This window comes from Columba livia, chromosome 7, assembly GCF_036013475.1.
Source record: "Columba livia isolate bColLiv1 breed racing homer chromosome 7, bColLiv1.pat.W.v2, whole genome shotgun sequence".
In the NCBI taxonomy this organism is placed as follows: Eukaryota; Metazoa; Chordata; class Aves; order Columbiformes; family Columbidae; genus Columba; species Columba livia.
This window is the reverse complement of record NC_088608.1, coordinates 23096379-23116196: the sequence shown is the minus strand read 5'-3', so window position 1 is coordinate 23116196 and position 19818 is coordinate 23096379. Positions and strand designations below refer to the sequence as shown.

Sequence of the window (19818 nt, the reverse complement as noted above, 5' to 3'; positions counted from 1 at the left end):
ATATTTCCTTCCACTGATGTACATCACCTACCGCGTATTAAACTGCTCAGAGTTGTTTTGGGATATAGTGCAATTCCTATGACCAGGATAGGATGCCAAATGTGAGTTTATAACGGGGTAGCTGTGATTTAAAACAGAAGGTACGGTGGATATGTTACACGTATCTCGCATTCTTCGGCAATTCTCATCAAACTCAACATGTAAGTTCCTCCTAGGAACTGTTACTTTGCTATTCTGTACCCTGTAGATAAATGAAAAAAAAAAAAAAAAAAATTAATTACCACCAAAACCTGCAGACTGGCACAAATTCCAGTAAAACACTGGGTATGTCTGGTTTGCAAAGGCTGCTCATAGATGCTGTACTTGCTGCAGGGATTCTGTCTCCCTCTCTCCCTATGCAGTGTTGGGTGACATTGTGGTTAAATGACTTTGCCATTAATAATGAATAACAGTAGTGTCCAAAAGATGAGCTCAAATGACAGTTCTCTCATCAAAGAGAGAAAGATTATCCAAAAGCTGGTAATGTGCAATGACAATTCTGGGTTTTGTGATAAGCTTGATGTTATGTTCAAATAGCTGTCATCTATATGAACAATAATTTTAACTAGCCAGTTTGTTAGTCAAGTCTTCAAACTTTTTATTGATGACTCTTAAATTAGATAGAAAAATTGAATTTATCTTACTGAACAAGTGGTAGGAATCTGCCTTGCTGTTTTGCAAGGAGTAAATGTTCTGTTGCAAATAGTGTGAATCTGCTCAGTAACGCAGCCCTCGCCCACCCCCCGTCTGCCCCACAAACTCCCAGCAATTACACATTAGAAGTGAAATTAAATCCTGCACATGACAAGGCTTTGCCAGTGCTGCTTTCCTGCTGTCAAAGGGCTCTGTTGCAGGAAGACACTAACTGTGATAAGATGCTACCCCTATTCATCAGGTAGCATCTTAGAATGTCTTCACATTTACTGCTTCCCATTAATACAGGACAGCTCTAATTTATGTTTGTTGTGGGGTTCTTTGTTTGCTTGTGGTGGTTTTGTTTGTTTGTTTTTCTTCACAAATTATATTTACTATCTGGGAACCTTTCTTTACAGTTGTGCATAAATCTTTAAGAATGTCAGCGATAAATTTAAAAATCTCATTTATCAATATATGACTACCAAATTATTTAAGGTTTGAAGAATAAATGTCAGGTAATTAGAAGCAATTTTGTACCACATCCTCAGACAACGTGATGGATCAAAGAAAGGCCAGTGTGGAAAATGGGCCACTGCTCCCACAGTGCTCAGCACCCAGAGTGAGGGGGCAAAGGAGAGGGGCCAAAATAAAAAACCAAAACAAACAAAAAACATACACACACACTCACACAAAAAAATCCCCCAAACAAAACTAACAACAAACAAAAAAAACCCTTAACCTAACCACAAGAAACCAGCCCCAAAATTCCAAAATGAAATTTTACATGAAGAATTAATCAGTAATAACTGGCTTTAGTATTTAAAGAGTCTGCAAGAAACTAACTGAAGGACAATGAGTGGGCCAGAAAATAGCATTTTACATACGTATTTATCTTCTGGAGACTTTATTCTTAAAGCACAGCTATCATGTGTCAAGTATAATGTTTCTTCTACAGAATGTGATGCTAATAGACCAATTTTGAAAAGGAAGACCTTTCAAGGGCTAAAGAGCCAGGGGAACAAGGCACCGAGCTCGTCCTTGATGCCATTTAAATCAATGGCAAATGACCTCAGTTGTGCAGATGGGGTCCTCTTTTGTGCTCTCCTCTGCAAAAGAGCAAACGTGCACGCTGGGGTCTCTCTGCAGAGCAGGGCCAGGCTGGGGCGTTGGGCCAGCTGCTCCAGGACACCCCCTTTCCTCCCCTCGCCCCTGTGCAAGGTGATGGGGGGTCAGTGCTCCACAGGCTCCAGCTCCCTTCTAATGGAATTCCCAGAGTTGCAGTTAAATCATTGTTATTGCTGGAGCGCTCAGATGTTCTGACCTGATAAGGCATTATGTAATTTTAAGATCACGCTGCTGTTAAACAGAAAGTGCCATGAGGACTTCAGGTCCTATCAAAACACAGGTGTGGGGGAAGGGATCTTTGCTGTGTGAACTTTGGGCTGTTTCTTTTTTCTTTCTGATTTGCAGCTTTGATTTCTTCCTGCTGTGTCAAGGCTCCCATGTGTGGCCCCTCTCCTTGCCGCCCCCAGCACCTTTCTCGTGCCCGCGCCTGTGAGGGCAGGTCAGGAGCTATGGGTAGGGGCCCCTCCGTGAAGACCTTCCCAAAGCTACTGCTGCTGCTCTCTGCAGGCTGCTGGAGCCTGGGCCAAAAACACCCTCCCAAACCAAGCAAATAATCTAATCAGAAACAACGATTGAGCTCAATCTGTTTTGATAGCTCAGATCAGCTGCAGAACTCTTCCTGGCACAGTAAAATACAACTCTAGTAACTTGCTGTGAAATGGCCAACACACTGCCCAAGGTTTTAGCCCTAACAGCGTTAACAGCAAAGGCATTAAGAGAGAAATGAAGTGACTAATCAAACGGTTCAGACTGATCTTAACAACTCCAGTATTGATAATGCCTATCACGAAAAATAGTGTTACTCTGTCTGGACCGGAAAACATTTCTAATGTACACATGCAGCTCAGTAGATAGCAAAAAAGGCTTTGGAATAGTGGAAAAGTAAAAGCTGGCTATTTAATTGAAGGAAATTGGAGAGAAAGCTTGGGATTTTATTCCAGGAAATGTAAGAGAAAAAAAAACTGTATGAAGATCCAAATTATTTCCAAAAAGCAAAGCAAAACCCTCTGTGCACACAAAGGTCAAACAATGTACTCAGATTTTCTTACGTTGCTTTTTTTTTCAAACCATTCTTCATCTAGTTCCAACTTCTTTTAGCCCTACAATTAAAATATTCTTTCTCAGGAGTCTAGCCGCTCAATCAACTTTTGTACTTTATACATGCAAAATGAAAACGTTTTGTGAAATCAGGTCCATCATGCTAGAATTCATTTGGGGAGGAATAAAATGGAGGAAATTATCACTCTGGGATAAAATGTTTATTTTTTTAACTTTGCACAATAAGCAAAATGTATCAACATGAAACCCTGTGTTTTGAAATATTTGACAGACATAACAAACCCCCATGTTTTTCTTGTTGCATTAAACAAGATTTAAAGATACTGAAAACTTTCCCACATGATCTTTCCCTTTTGTTTTCTATAAAAAGACTAGGGAGAATTCAGAGTATGAAAAGCCATGTGCAACTAAATACATAAACCACACATTTTTCAGATGGATCTTTACATTTTAGCTGCCTTGGTCAAAGAAATGTGTTTTATGTTCTTGCTGACCCTGACCTGTATTCACACAACTGGAACCATTAAGTGCAGTGGCTGTAGATGCGTTGTGTGTACGCGATTTTCCTCCTTCAGCCTCTCCTATAGCAAAAGCCTTATCCTGAACACATTCCTCCCCCTGCCACCTGCTGTGGGAGCCACCGCGGTGTCCCAGGTGCGGGTGGGACAGGCTGTGTGACGCTCAGAACAACACCTGCGCAATCCGCCTGCCCCAGCTCGTGTCTCTGAAGCTCCTGCTGAAGGCTGTGAATTTGCACAGCTGTAATGGATTAAATCTGAGTAAACAATTTGTGTCAGTCGCGCTCAGGCTGGATTTGAATTCTCGACACACACAGCTTGCATCTGAGAGGCAAAGCAATACTTGCAAGAAACTACTGTATCACTAAACAGGGCAGGTCTGATTAGCCTGTGTATGCTGAGGAAGATCTGGTGAGTAGCAAATAACCTCTGCTTCAAATACCTGTTTTCAGGTTAAAAATGCAAATTGTATAAATGAGTTACACCAGGCACGATGCTGGGGTTTTTTTTCAATCAACTGCTTTTAGCTCCACAATCTACAGTTCCGGCCAGCAAAAAATATAACGGCAGCTGGGCTGGCTGAAATTTCTCATACCGAAACGTTTTGAGGGGAATCCCACAGTTTTGCTCTCTTTGTGCTTGCTGGCATTCAAGCGGAAATTTTCACCTCGCTTTACAAAGTCATGTTTCTCCCGGGGCCGGTGGTTCTCCTCCCGCACCAGGTATGCGCAGCCCCGCCGCGGCTGAAGAGGCGCAGGCCGGCGCTCCGGGGCCGCTCCCCGGTACCTTGAGGCTGGTCTCAGCGGAGCGAGCTGTCCGGGCCGACCTCGGCGGGTGTCCGAGGGACGGGACGGGCGCGGCCGGTGCCTTGTACGTGTGAGGGGATGGGGGGCTAGGGCGGCCGGCCGCCCCACATGAGGAGACGGCGCGTCCCTTTGTGCCCCGGCGGGCCGGCCGCGTTGCCATGGGAACCGTCCCGCCGGCTGCGGCGGGAGGAAGGCGGGTCGTGTGGCGGCGCAAGATGGCTCCCCGAGGCGGCGGGCCGCAGCGTGAGCGCGGGCGGGGTGCGGGAGGAGCGGGAGCGGGGAGCTCCCCGCCGCTACCGCGCGTCTCTGCCCGTCTTCCCCCACCCTGCCCGGGACCCTGCCCTCCCCTCCGCCGCGGGCTGCGGCCTCCCCGCTCCGCCCCGCCCCGCGGCAGCAAGTGGCAGTGGCCGCCGGTGCCGCGGGGCGCCCTGACAGCCCCGCGCCCAACTTGTGTTGCAGGCGCGCCCCGCCGCTGATGCGAGAGCTGCCGCGCCAATGCCCGCCCCGCGCCGCCCGGCCAGCCCCCGCCGCCCCCCGGGCCCGCCCCGCCGCCGCGATGGCTCTGACCTTGTTCGGTGAGTACCCGCCGCTTCAGCCCGACGGGCGAGGGGCTGCTGGCCCCCATTGTCTGCCGCACGGCAGCGCCTGGGCGTGGGCGCCGGCCCGGAGCGCTGCCGCAGGCCGGGGCCGCCGCACCGCCCCGCGCCCGGGGTGGCGGGAGGATGAGGCGTCCCCGGGGGAGCCCCCGGTGCTGGCCGCGGCTGCGGGGCGCGATGGGCGGGTAAAAGTTACGGTGCCTCCGCAAGCCCGAGGAGCAGCGCGGCGGAGCCGTGGGCCGGCGAACGAGGGACCCCCGGGAGCCTCGGGCTGTGGGGCTGGATTGCCCGTAGCCATCAGATGCGTTCCTGTAATTGTGTTTAATAGCAGCGGTTAATGAAAGGACGGGTTTGGGAGAACGCGAGTGTTGGCTTCGGTTGGCTTCACAGCCTGAGACGGCGTAGAGGGAAGCAGCATGTGAAAACTGTAGTTTTAACTGTTGGAACATGTGGATTCTCTCAAGTAAGGTTATTAAGCTTGCTTATGCTTAGTATGCTTAATTTTACAGTGGGGAAAATAAAGCTACAAACTGCTTCGAGCATCATTAGGTAAATGCAACAAAGCAAAGGGAAGCAGAAATTAATATGACTAATGTCAGTACAGCGTTAACTAGATAATTGAGATACTTTCTTTTGAGAAGCTTGTACAACAGAAGTGATTTCTAGTGAATAAGTGATGATACGAAGTTTGTCTATTGTGTTTAGACTGTGGATTTTACTTCCTGTGTAAACAAATTATTTGCTTTCATTCGTCTCATGGATCTTAGGCTTGTACAATTTCCTAAAGAAATAAAAGCTGTTTCCTGGGTTTTCATAAACTTTGACACCTGTTATATTGTTGTGGCTTTTAAGCTCTGTCTAAAAACAAATTTAGCATAGGTTGCAAAATAGTTCTCTGTAGATAAAATCTGCATGGTATTGGATTTAGCTACAGTGCTGTCACTTAAATTTATATTTCCTGCCTGAGTTTTTCAGGATGCAAAAAGTGGTCACTCATAGTTCACAGTGGAGCAAACTGTCATTATAGGCCTGGTCTTGTCACTGAGTTTACGTGAACCCTTGGACTTCTGGAGGAGTCGGTGCAGGTGTGGGGGCCTTGCATGTTGCCAAGTGCAGTGTGGCCATTAAGCTCTTTAATTTACAAGGCAAGTGAATATAGAGAGTGCTGAAATGGCAGACTGGCTTTTGTAAAATAGCCTACTGTGTATATATTGTGTTGTAACTTTGTAACTTCAGCTTGCTAAGAATGGTGCAGGTTGTTCCACAGGCACTGGAGGTGCTAACCAAAAGTCAAAATATTAGGCTACTGAAAATACATGCTTTTTCCATGGTGAGTATGTATTGTGTCATTACCAGCTTTGGCTGCAAAATTAAGAACATTTTAACTTCAGCTTTTAAATAAAGTGGCATTCCTAAGTCAGGCACCTGTAATTTAAACTCCTCACTTTCTCAGTCTTAGTTATTTTAATATTCTCCTCTTCATCTTGTCATGTTCTCCCAGTCATGACCTTCCAAGGTATCCTGTGCTGACTCTTGTCTATTTGGAAGGTGGTGGGGAGCTGCCCATGTTACCACAGCACAGTTGTACAGCTGATGAGTCAGTGTGTGTTGTGGGTTATGAAGGAAGGGTGGTCAAGTGCTCCACAGAGATGGAGAGGAAGAACAGCCCCTGTTGGAAGCAATCAGGGATGGGAGAGCATGGAAGCTGTTGGCTGAAAACATACCTCTGTTACTTTTCAACCACTTTGGCTACCACAGGCAAGACTGGCATCCTGAAAGGGTTCATAGTTACGCAGAATTACAGTGGCAGAAATGGCCTGTTGTGACCATAGGCAGTCGTTGGTATGTGACTTGGTATTTTGTGACACTAATAGAAAGTAGGTTTTGCCTGTCCATTGAATTTATGTTCTAGTGGCCAAGCACCTACAGTGCAAATTTGACTTAGCACAGGAAAGCAAGTTCTGTACTAGGACCACATCAGTAGAAGACTGGAAGACAGTCAATATATCTGAGAACTGAAAAAAAACGCTAGCTGAGCCGTTTGTTGCAAAATAATGGGTGTGATTAATTTGATATCCATATTCATGAATTACCTACCAAGAGCTGTCTGGGATTTTAAGAAATGCCTTTGTCTACAAAACAGTGCAAACTTTCATAGCCAGTGTGTATAAATATCTGGAACTTGAGCAGATGTCCAATTCTAGTGCTGGTTTTTGTCCTACAGCAGATTCACCTTTCCTTGCAGAAGGTGGTGGTGATTGACAGTGTAGCCTCTCTCCTCACTATTTCTTCCTGTCCACTGCAGCAACTGGAATGGTGGATAAGCCGATGTCCTTCTCTGCTGTTTCAGCACAAAATCAGTGGCTTTGTGCCCAGCCTTTATGGAGCTGGGCTGAAGTGACTTGCCAGGTTTAGCAGGGAAGTAGCTCAAGGGTACCCACCGGTTCTGCTCTGTGTCCCTCTGATGGGCAGAAGCTTTTCAGGGACAGGAAGAGCAATCAGTACCGTCTCTGTGGGTAGGCTTCCTAGAGCCCATCTGTTAATGCCCTGAGCTGTGAGATTTCCAGTGACAGGGCTGAGGTGTGTGCTGTCATTCCACTTGGATGACTCAAGTGCAGGAAAGATAACAAACAACGTAGAGGAAAAAGGAGAGGAAATGTTAAGTTATCCCATTGCTACTGCTGCTTGGCTGTGTCTCTGGATGTACTGAGAAGGGTTTCAGGAAAGTCAGCACTGTACTTTGAAAGGAAAAATATTTTCATGTTAAGTTTTAGTGCCATTGGGTTGTCTGTATGTTTTATGAATTCCCTTTGTGTTCATTTGTTTGCTCATCAACTGGTTTGTGTGAACAAAGGAAGACATTTCAAAACAGACAGGAGAATCTTCATGGACATATTTGTCATTAGTTATTCATGCCCTTGCCTTTTTGCTGAGAGCCTGCCAATGGATGAAAAGTCACCCTCCTGGATATTAGTGGTTAAGAAATAAGAAGTGAAGCAATTTTCTTTTAATCTTTGAAGTGCTTGCACTCTGATGAGGGGCTGCAGTTGAATGGGATTAGAGATAGAGCTGTAGTCAGCATGACAGATCTGGTTATTTAAGGAGATAATGAACAAGGGCAGTTTTTAGAGGAATATATAGGGAAAATATGAGATGAAACAAACAAAACATTGCTACAGACAGGGAGGGTAGGGACAAAGAAACCAATTATGCCTCCATTTCAGGTGTCTGTACATTGTTGAAAGAGCACGCAAATATTAATTTGCCCACTTAACATAATTCCTTTCCACAGCTGTGAGCTTTGGTGTTGTAATGCACAGGAGGAATTTTCTGTGAATCTATTTACCACTACAGGCATGAAGTAAACCTTTACAAATAAGTTCTTCCTTACTTGAAATGCTAATTAACAAATGACTGGTTTAAGTTCTATGCACTTACAATTACTGTTTTCCGGGCGAACTGTGCTTACTGTCTCACAGCTGCTTTGAAAGGTAGGATTGCTTATGTTGGTACAAGTACATATTTTCTAATGTGACAATCATAAAGAGAGAAATGAAATCAGTTAATTGTTCTCTAAATAAAATGTTTTGCTTGCTTAGGGAAGGCCTTTAAATTTTAGAGTGTTTGGTTAGCCTAGTCACAGGTGCATAGAGAGTGAATGTCTCTTTAAAAATGGTTCACGATATGTAACGCCTGTGGATTCCCTGCAGGATAGGAAATACTCAAAAATTAATCTGCTCGTTTCTTGTAGTATGTGCAGAGCCTTATAGGAACAGGAGGTAAAGAGATCACCTACAATTCAAGTTGTTCTCCTCTATATTTTTACACATGGCCCTGAACCATGCTTAAAAGTGTGGCTGGCTCTGATGGTGTCAACTTTTGCTTACAGGCAGAGCCCCTTAACTGAGGAGTCACTTAGTGCCAGAAAAGTGCTCTTTGAATCTGTTCCTTAATTGAACTAGGTAAGGAAAGTTTGTTCATGGAATTGAGGCATTTGTCGTATGGCTTTTGTCACTACAGGCAGTGTAAGTGTGAACGGCTATAGGAATGGTACCCAGCACTGATGCTTCTAGGCAAACAAACAAACAAAACAACCAAACAAACAAACCCACCAAACATAAAGAATTTCATTGTTCATCTTACGCTCTTGAAGCGGTTTTCGAAGTGAACACAAACCCCACATTGCACTGCCTATACTGGATCTTTCTCACCAGTAAAGCAGTGAATTCACATTGGTCTTTTTAACCCGGTCACAGTAGATGCTCTTGAAGTGTTTAGCCCTTGTTTGAAATATGTGGGCTTCATTCAATATAGACTGACACAGGCTAATTTTAAAGGAGATTAAAGCAATTCAACATCTAGTCACAACAGGAACTTCAAATAGTTTAATTAAACAAAACAATTTAGGGACATTAGGTTTTTTTAACAAGCTTTAAAATTGAAAGTGATTTGTTAAAAATGGAAACCATGTTAGAGAGAAACTCAGTCTTCCAACTCCCATTTATGTGTCGTGGGGGGAAAGTGTCCAAGTGCTGAGAATCATAAGATTATTTTCTCCTTGGTGCTGTGCTAACCTTGTCTAATTTGTAGAACCTAATCAAGCAAATAAGGAGAGCAACCTTGAAAAGGTTTTGCTGGCAATGCATTCTCAAGAAAAAATTGAAAGGGAAACCTGCGTAGGAACTGGGAAAATAAGATGGATCTATTAACTAGTAAATTGGTATCAATTGATCAGAATATAAGAGAAGTGACATGAACACTTATGAGGATGAGAAAAGAAATCAGTCATGACTCCTCAGCTTAGCGCTCAGAAGTGCACTTCATGCACTGACTGGTATAAAATTGTATTTTCTATTAATTGTGAATTTGTATAAGAATCTTAAAAAATCAGAGGTTTGAGGACTGTTGCTGAAGCTGCAAAGGGCAGGTCCAGCTGTGTGTACAAGTAAATGAATTAAGATGAAATTCTGGAATTTTCTCTAGAGAGACTGTTGTGATACCGTCAGGTCAGGCCCAGTGCTGAGCAGTGACATCCCTTTCCTTCTTGGCACCAAGCGACCTGCTGGGGAGCAGCGGCAGTCTGCACGTCGCAGAATCTCCTCCAACGGTGTTGAAGTGAAATGCACTTTGGATCTGAGGATCCAGGAAGAGTTCCCAGGCTTTGCTGGTGCACACTCCATGTCAGCCAACGACTGATGTTTCAGGTGTAAATCTAGGTGTTCTTCTATTTGTTTTGGAATCTGCTGATCCTTTCTGCCTTGTTGGGTTTGGGGACTTTATTCTCTTAGTAACTCTCTCCAAGAGTTCTTGTTTTTTTCAGATGTACTAAGAGATTTCCATGTGATGGAAACCATATCTCAGTGTAAAGAAAAGGATGCGTTTACGTACAGTGGCAGTACCACAGTTTTGACTTAAATGCTACCGTAATCAGTAAACCCAAGGCATAATCCTAATACAATGTTGTTGGAAGACTATGTTATTTTTGCCAAATAAAAGCATGTGAATCAGGATCCCCTAAAGGTGCAGGCATAGGTGACTGCTCTGTGTGGTCTAACAATCAACTGTGCTTTGTTAGACAATTCATTTTCCTTTTTCTGAACTGGGGCTTAGCATCCACATCTCAGGCTATTTAGCTGCTCCACCTTGTGGATAGAGCTCGTACAGTTCTACAGGAACATGTCTTCAGATACAGAATAGGAGATGCTTCCTGCTCCCTCATGAAATTATCATTTGTCTTAGTGGTCATTTCAGTGGGGTGGATTGTATGTGCTGTGTACATCTTCATGGAAGAAAATTAAAAACCCTCTAGATTTTGATTTTTTTTGAGTCTGTCTTGAAACAAGAAAAAGTGTCATTTGAAGTCACTGAAAGATTTGGTCTTCTAAAGCATTTACTGGTACTGTAATTGTATCGCATCTGGGCCTTGAGCACCCATGCTTGCCTGACCTGAGAAGATGCTGGGAAGAGTTCCCACAGTTCTCCACACTGTTCCCAAGGGTTTAGCTGTACCATGAAGTGGTGGGTCAATGTCCCAGTTCTCATTGGGGGAGGAGCGTTGTATTAGCTGTGTGTGCAATAGCCTCTATGAATCTAAAAGAGCTGATGGACATCTGCCATTTCTAGCACTCAAAGTATTTGTTTATGCTCTGTCTGAATGAAAAAGGTGACATTCTGAAGTGATTTCATAGTTACTGGAAAATGTGCTCATAAAATCTTATTTATTCCTGCAGGAGTCTGATTTCCATGATATATTTTGATACATTCATTCCCAAATGTATTTTCGTGACTTTGCTAGCAGCTTTGTGATAAGCATTGCGAAGAGACTGTCAGGGCTGATTAGCTTTCAGTTAAAATTTTGTTTAGTGCTGATAGGATGTGATAATGTGGTCTGTTTTTTCACATGACCAAATCTTGGTCCCTGGGAGAATGCATTAGGAAAACTGCATCCTCTGGTTGTGGACCATCATTGAAGTTGCAAGCTGGAGCTTGCTGCTCACAGTGAACAGGTATCTGTGCTTTCGGTCTTGCTCGTCTCTGTGAGGAAGCCCATGTCACATTTGTCTTTGGTACAGCTGGCAGAATGTGGCTCTGTTGAATACAGGGTGTGGTTGGGGTGGGTGTTCCTGGTGGTGATGGAGGGTGGTGGGTCCCTCTCCCCTGCACTTCTGCCATTGCTGTCGTCTTCCCGATTCCTTGGTTGCAAGAGCAGCTGCTTATAGGTAGCCTTGCCCTTTAAGAAGCTGAAATAAAAACATGGCTTCTGACCTTGACCAGAAATGGAATGTCCTGGGGCAGCTTGTTTGCGGGGAAATTTCTTCTCCAAAAGTAAAGGTAAAACACTGTTTCCTACGTGTTGGAATTAGTTTGTTGTCCACTGCATGGTGTTGTGTCACAGTGGCCAGCAGAGCTGCAACTGTTTAAATTACAGTAAATGCAAGTACCACAGAGCATCATGTAGCAAAGTCTTTGAGTACCTGCTGCAGCAGTGGAGAAGGAGGTATGGAATTATTCCTTGAGCAGAGTAAACGAGACACTGTGAAAAATGGAATAATAGTACAGTTCTGAAAAACAAACCCAGTGCTTTAGTACAGTAACTAACCATTCCTTGCTCTCACATTGTCAGGGTACGAGTCAGTGTCCTCAGTGCTGAAATAGTATCTGATAAGTATACAATCCAGAGCAGACTGTAAAAGTAGCTGATAATTATTTGGTAGGGCCAGTCTTCCATACTTTTTCATCTGCACTTTATGGTTTCCATGTGAATCTGGACACAATGCTTCAGTGCAATCTCGGATCACTTTTTATTAAAAAAAAAAAAAACAACCTGCAAAACCCCTCCATACAGGATGTAGCTCTTCCTCACCTCTGCCTTACTGGCTGAACTTGCACATATGGGTGTATCCTTCCAATAAATGAAGCATGGTTTTGACACAGCAATTAATTTTACTGATTTCCTTTTCAAGTTTTTTGAAGAGTATATTTATAAATGAAACTTGAAAGTGCTGAAAAAATCAACACCAGAGAAGCAGGGAGGCATTTAAAAAATAAAATAGTGATTCTCCTTCCTCATGAGAAAGCATTCAGAAACTTTGTGTTACATATTATCCCAATGCCAACATTTGTGTGGTAAAGAGATTGTGTCAGGTACTTCCTTATTGAGAAATAACATTTGTAGTGTATCAAGGTAAATATTTGCATGTATGTAAAGGAAAATTACCACCCCAGAAATACAAGAGAAGGAGAGGAAACTGATCCTGGCATTTCTAACAGTGAGCTCATGTGCTCGTATAGCTGTGCTGCTGCTTTACTATGGTTCTCAGGGAGCTCCTGGCTGCACTGCATGTCTGTCCACTTCCACGTGGTGTCAAAGCAAGCTGTGCTCACAGCCCTGGCCCAGCACCCTGCCCTGCCCATCTGGGGTGGCAGAGCAGCAAGCTCATCAGTAACTCCATGGAGCATCTCTGACTCCTTAGCTTTTACTGGAACTGTGCTATATAGGAAGAAGAAGACTGATCCATGTCTGACTGTATCAGACCAAAGCAAGGGGATGGTTCTGTCCTGACTTGCTCTGCTGCAGGTTTGGAATTTGCAGGAGGTGAAACGCAGCCCCGGTGTCACTGCTGCTCTCCTGCATGGTGAGCTCCAGGATGGGGCAGTGTGCTGCACTCCTGGGCTGGTAACTCAGGGAGATGCCTTCAAAAAATGCCTGAGATGAGTGAGCTGCAGACTGCTTTGTCTGAGGGAGAGCTCACACTGGCTAACTCACCCGCTGAGCTTATTGGCATTTTTTTTTTCTACTTAGCAGAAAGGTCTATGAGAAGCCGGAAGAGCTTTTTTTCTGCTTAGATACTTTGATGGGGTAACTCCAGCGCTAGTCATGACTCTTAAATGTAAAAACTCTGCCTTTCTTGGCAGGCATCTTCCTTCTCCCATTGCTGTGCAAGAGCAGCCGTGGAAGACACAGGCAGGGCTTGCCGTGTCTCAGAACTGTATTAGTATCTGCCCTCATTTCTGTATGGAAATCCTGTGTATCGCAATCTCTGACCGTTGCTTCCTGGCAGTTCCCATCTAGCCACCTAGGTAGGGCAGGATCATTTTTAAACTATAAACTGGATTTTTGATCTCTCACATCCTACAGCTCTCCCTGTGTCTGGATGTGTTTTCCCATGCTGCCAGTTTCCATTATAGGGTTCTTTTTATAAAGTGGAGCTAAACACACCAAAAAGGCTGTTATCTAGAGAGGCAGCGCTGACTGGGAGGTTATTGCATTGTCAAGACTTAGGAATAGAGATACGGATCTTTTCTCTGTAGGATGACTTCATCTACATGGATCTCTGCTGTTCTCACCAGCAACTGTTCCTATTTTCTGTTCATATGTCATGTTCTATAGGTCAAAGTCTGCTTTTCACTTGTGGACATTCCTGCAGGGTCTCAGTTCCAGTAAGGATGCATCAGTATCCCAGAAATGCAGCTAATAATTGTTGAAAACCTGTTTAACACAGTGCCATGATAAAGAGAGAGGTAATAAACCCAAGTTTCCATTATTTGCAGATCCATTTGTCTTTCTTCTAATTAGTGGAAAAAAGGAGAAAGAACTTCAAAACAGAGACAAGAAAACCATTTGAATTTATTTCCTGGACAGGGCAAAAAAATGTATGGTGTTGCCCAGGTACGGACATGGATGTTATCTCTGAACACTGATCATATCGAGCTTTCTGGCCAACTCTCTTGTTCCCGCTGGGCAGTGGCGAACCCTTGTGTTCAGTTCTCATTCCAGTAGCCTGTTCCCCGCCTCCACCTGCCGAGCTCTGCTGTCATCCTCCCAAAGAGAGGGAACTGAGAACAAATGGTGGGCCTCTGCAGAAAACCTCTCAGTGCTTGCACAGCTGCTAAACTGCCTTTGAGATGGTCATTTAGTGTTGCTCCAGCCTGACAACATGCTGGGTGGCACAGGAGTAGACCCAGAGCGCAGCTTCTCCATGGACTGGGCCTCACACCTGCTCTCGCTCCTTGTGTTGGTTCTTGCTAGCACAGGAGATCAACCTGCAGAGGAGGAAGAGAGTTATGGAAAAAAAGATGGTTTTAATGCTATAAACAGGGAGAGGCTGGTGGGTAGATATTTTTGCTATGGTTCTTTGACTACAGTTATAATGTTGAGCTATGGAATTGCCTAAAAAGAACGTGAAGTTTTCAGCTTTCCTACCTGTAGCCTCCTACTTTGTGCCTTTGGAGGCCTTGTGGAGGTTGTATATGAGAACAGGAAGAGGTAAGGAATGACAATTCCAGCTCTTGGATTGGAGAAAAGCTCACAGCAACTGGAGTAAAAGCCTAACTCCAATTCAAGAAAAGGCATCTCACCACATTGTGTCGATTTCCCTTTCTCTGACCCTGCCAATAATGTTTTTTTAGGAGTTTCCTTCCTTGCACTATATAAAACAATCATGGTTTCAGGCAAGGGTGGTAGTTTGTCCTCCTTCCAACCACGAGTGTTGATGTATTGCATCTGTTCTGGAAACAGGGACGTAAATACAAGACATACTTTTGCATGAGCAATGGTGTGTGTTACTGACGACTACTTCAGAAAATTAAAAATCTGTTTGTAATAAGAATCTTAATAGGTTTGTTATAACTGATGGTCTAGGAATTTACATGGGTCAAGTTTGGGGAAGGAGAGGCAACAGCATCTATTGGACCACCTGACATAGTTAAAGAGAGCGCCATGCTTTGGAACATGTGAGTCTGTCTTGAGGCCAGTTAAAACAGCAGTGAGAAATCAGATCTGCTCTTAATTTTCTCCGGGTGACTGTGATTTTTGCCTGGGCTGCTAATGGGTGGGTTGGATTGTTTGTTTGTTTTCCCCAGGAGGCTAATGAATGCACAGCAGCTATTTCAGTCTAAAATGCCAGGGAGGACAAGTTCTCGGCAGGTTTTCACGAACAAATAGGGAGACAGGGTCGGTGTTGTGCTCTTTTGTCATGGTTCAGCTTTCGGTAAAACCACAACGGTCTATTTAAAAGAGGATTTTAGAGCAGGAAGGTGAATTTAAGTTTGTTATCTCAGTGCTGTGTGTGGAAAAAAAAAATCAAAGCAACAAAGCAAATTGTGGTAAAACATGCCTCCCCATTCAGCAAATTAGGGCATTATGCAGTGGATGGAGGAGTTGTATTTCAAAAGTGCCTGAAAGCTTGACCTTTATCTAGGGTCTCTTCTGTCCAACCTTGACCAGACAGGCTTCTTACTCAGGGGAAGGGATCAATTTACAGCTAGAAGACACTTTTATGCCATATCATATTGTTCTTTTTCATTATTAGGCTGACTGCTCAGAATATTTGTGTAATCAAGTTCTAATCAATATTCCCTGTTGGATATGTTAGAGAAGTCCAGACAAAAAGTATTTTCGTGAATGCCTTGAGGCTGTGGCTGTAACAGTTGTCCCTGGCTGGAAGTTATGGCAAAACTGATGTGCCCTTGTTGATGCTCATTATGTTTGGAAGAAACAAAACAAGTGATGAGGAATGAATTTGGTCTTCGTGCCGGTAGACTTTTAAAATAGGAGACAAAGAAGGATTTGTGGCAACAAAAAATAGGAAAGGAAGTGTCGAAGGGCTTTTTCTTCTAGGTTATCTTTTGCCATGCTTGGAATGAGGACAGTGTGAGACCAATAGCCTCAACAAGTATTTCTCTTGGCTTCCAAACAAACTTTACCAGCCATGATCAAAACAGGATCTCCAATGAAAACCAGTCTGGAATTAAACTAGGGCAGTTTGATTACAGCGTTCAAGCTTATGTTACCTGATATTACTCTGAATTGCTCCAAGACTTTACTGTACTGATACAGAAGATACTTGGACAAATTATCTGTCAAATCTAAAAGATGCAATTCATCCAATGAAGGTATATTTCTGTCAATTTTGAACTTTTAAAATAAGTTTGCAAAAGATGTTCCAAATAACCCTGAGGAAGGATGGGGAAATTCCCTAACTCACTGATCCAGCACTTTGAGGCTGCAGCCAGCCTTGGTCAGTTTTGCCATAATTAGTTTAAAAAAAAAAAAAAAAAAGACAGATTGTTTTCCTTTGAAATAGATAAATTAAAGAGGAATATTTGATTTTGACAGCATTTTTGGTTGAAAGTTGTTTACTGTGTAAACCAGACATTTGGGGATACCTGTAGAGCTGTGGAGCCATCCTAGCTCCTATGGTGAGATAAATCAGAGGGTTATAGCCAGCTGACAGCCTGGCTCTTGTTGCACCTACAGCCAGCCGGCAGAGCCGTGTCAGGTGGCAGATCCCATCGTGTCTGTCTTTTCTCAGGAAGTAAAGATGGTATTCCCAGAAATGCTGAAAATTCACTGTCGTCTGGAGGCTGAGATAACCCTGCTGGAAACAGAAAGCAACATTAAATTCTTCATTAAATGCCCACAAGGTGGCACTTGTCAGCTTTTTACCCTCTCTGAGGTCTAAATTTTTATACTTGCAGCAAAACTAAGAAATAATTTTAGAGGTTTTGAAACTTTTCTTAAACAGTAAGCTAACTATGCTTTCATGGGAGGGGTATTGCCCTCCCCTCCATTAAACTACACTCAAGAGAAAGAGGACCACAGCTGTGTTTTGCTTATCATTACACATGTGAAAATTCCGGTGTAAAATTAATTTTTTTTGGTTGTTATAAGGGATTTAAAAATTTTTATTTGTCATTATCACATAGTCAGATGCCACTATTTATCTGGCAAAGAGGAGGAAAAATAAGTACTTGCTTCCCTGGCTTTGGTTAAATGAAAATGTAGAAACAGATCATTTGCAACCTAGTCTAATCACTTAGATGAATTTATTTAGCAGCAGCAGTGCTTGTAATAGGCAAAATTTTACTCATTAAAGTTTTCCCATCATTCATACAGAAGCAGTAATAGATGTGCTAATAAAAGGCATTGATCTCTAGCTAGTTTTGGTGGGTCTCTCATTCAACCCCGGTAGAAGCATTCCCACAGAATTTTTTATTGCCAGATCAGACATTTGTAGAAACCAGGATGGCAGAGTGGTCTTTTTTTCCCCTCTCTCCCTCAAGACCAATGCAGTTATTCAGAGCATGCCCTTATTTAAGCCTCTTCGCTTTTGCTGAGAATACTCTCTTGTCTCCCACTTGGTTACATCAGAGAAATGGCAATAGCCCTTGCAGCTTTCTGGGGCACGCTAGCTTTCCCTTACTCATTTTTGCTCTAGTATGAATTCGAAACCTAATTGTAGTTGTTTGAAGAGGTATAAGCAAAACTATGTGAGGACAAAAGAGCAGGCAAAAATAAGTTTTGCCCCATTAAAAAATTCCTGGGGCACAGTGTGTGTGATGTGGCATCCTGCAGCCAAAGCGATGCTTTCCTTTTCAGTGCCAGCTTTCGCTGATTTGCATCTTTCCCTTAGATTGTTTTGTACTCTTATTCTCCTCCTAGGTGGGAATGCCTTTGGAAAATGTGAAGAAAATACATTAAACTGTTTTTGTTTTCTGTTTAAGTACGTCAAATATGGTTTAATGTTAAAAGTCTGAGGCTGCCTGGGTGTATGGGGTTTATGTGCATTAGGGAGTGTAGCTACCTGCACCAAAGGTCACAGTAGAACTTTGTGTAAGTAATCACAGAATGTCAGGGATTGGAAGGAACCTCAAGGATCATTCAGTCCAATCCGCCTGCCGGAGCAGGAACACCCAGATTAGGTTATGAAGTAATGTGTCCAGGTGGGCACAGTGGCACAGTGCTGGCTCATGGTCATCCTGCTGTCCACCAGGACCCCCAGGTCCCTTTCCCCTACACTGCTCTCTAATAGGTCATTCCCCAACCTATACTGGAACCTGGGGTTGTTCCTACCCAGATGCAAGACCCTACACTTTCCCTTGTTATATTTCATTAAATTTTTCGTCGCCCAACTCTCCAGCCTGTCCAGGTCTCGCTGGATGGCAGCACAGCCTTCTGGCGTGTCTGCCACTCCTTCCATCTTGGTGTCTTCAGCAAACTTGCTGATAGTACACTCTAGTCCCTCATCCAAATCATCGATGAATATATTGAATAAAACCAGCCCTTGAGGCACTCCACTAGATACAGGCCTCCAACTGGACTCTGCCCCATTGACCATGACTCTCTGGCTTCTTCCCTTCAGCCAGTTCACAGTTCACCTCGCTACTCAACCGTCCAGACCACGCTCCCTCAGTTTTGGAGAGCTGTGTTTGGTGACTGTCCCCTCTGCCCACAGGCTCAGGCATGTCCCTGTAGATGGATGGCTTTTGCCATGGAGTGACTTTCTTGTGCACCAGCTTCTCCAGGGCTGGCCTGGCCACAGCTGGGTGCAGTCAGGTTGGCAACCTCTGCCTGTCAGCTGCCCTCCCTGGGCATGAAGTAGCTGCCTAAGCTGGTGACAGCGCCTCTTTCCACCTATAAATGGTTTGTGTTTGATCAGACGGGGCTTTAGTTCACACTGAGCAGGTTGTGTGGGCAGCACAGCAGGCTCCGAGCAGGGGACGCTCTGCCGTCCACTTGCAGCCAGACATGTGCCGAGCTCTTACAGCTGCCCACGTGTTGAAGCAGATGCCTGTCTGATGTCTTTACTCGGTGAAGGTGATGGTTTGTTTGGTGGCTTTTTTACTGAAGCACCTTGCAGTGTGTAGTGGTGTCTGCCTGCCTGAGGAAGAGCCTTGACGTGTCTAAAAGTTTTCAAAGCTTTTTTTTTCTTTTTTTCGTAATTCAGAGGAAATCATGTGCCAAGGATAACATTAAAGTAGCATTAAACACTTGATTACAGTCTAGAAGTATCAGTCATCATTGCTGAGTATCATACAGTATATTGTATATTTGGGAATTGGGAGAAAACAGGGTACTCGCTGCCTGGGGTGTTCCCAGCCCTGCAGGTATCTTACCATAAAGAATGGAAATTCTGTGATGTCCTAGTTGTGAAACCCCACAGGTTTTCCACGTGGACCCAGGCCATGTGTGCCATCAGGTCCTTGTCTTTAATCTCTTTGTTTTCAGAGACTAACAGAGCAATATTATTTTTGGATTAACATTTATTCATTACTTTTAAACCCCAATTTTTTTTGTAATGTAAAAGTATAATAGTTTTTATTTAAGAGAAAGGGAATACACCCAAAAAAAGGATATCTTTAAAAAATGTGATGTAAGCCTGTGCAAGGTATTTTGGTCAGAAATGATTTGTTACCCCTGTGCTATTGAAAGGCAAAGACAAGACTGAGCCAGAGGATCATTTCCCTTTTTATATTCAGGTGGAGGACTCAAATGCTGAAGAAGTGTTTGTTCCCAAGAAAACATTTCATGCAAGAAAGGTTGACCACGGCTTTCTCTCTTGTTTACCACGCACGGGCTGAAATGAGCTTCCCTGCCGGCTGTGTCCGCAGCGTGCGCAGTGCCGGGCCTGCAGGGCAGGGCTGCGGTGGCTGCTGCGGGACCTGCTGTGAGGGGCAGTGACCGCGCACGGTGCTTCTTGCTCTTCACATCAAGACTCTGCCCACGACCCCTTTCCAGGTTCCGTTTAACTTACTGGC

General features: G+C 44.0%; 1 protein-coding gene across 3 annotated transcripts in view; it reads left to right on the top strand.

Moving 5' to 3' along the window:
• Nucleotides 1–3756: 3756 nt before the first annotated feature.
• Nucleotides 3757–19818, top strand: part of CHN1 (chimerin 1) — a 101513-nt gene continuing 85451 nt past the window's right edge. Inside the window, exons 1-2 of one of the 3 annotated variants that reach the window (XM_065068830.1) lie at nt 3757–3788; nt 4643–4758. In XM_065068830.1, the coding sequence (XP_064924902.1) occupies nt 3772–3788; nt 4643–4758 (133 nt within the window). In that variant the 5' untranslated portion in view covers nt 3757–3771. Of the gene's footprint in view, nt 3789–3971; nt 4100–4642; nt 4759–5211; nt 5243–19818 lie in introns of those variants that run through there. The other 2 variants (XM_065068831.1, XM_021281734.2) reach the window with 2 other exon arrangements.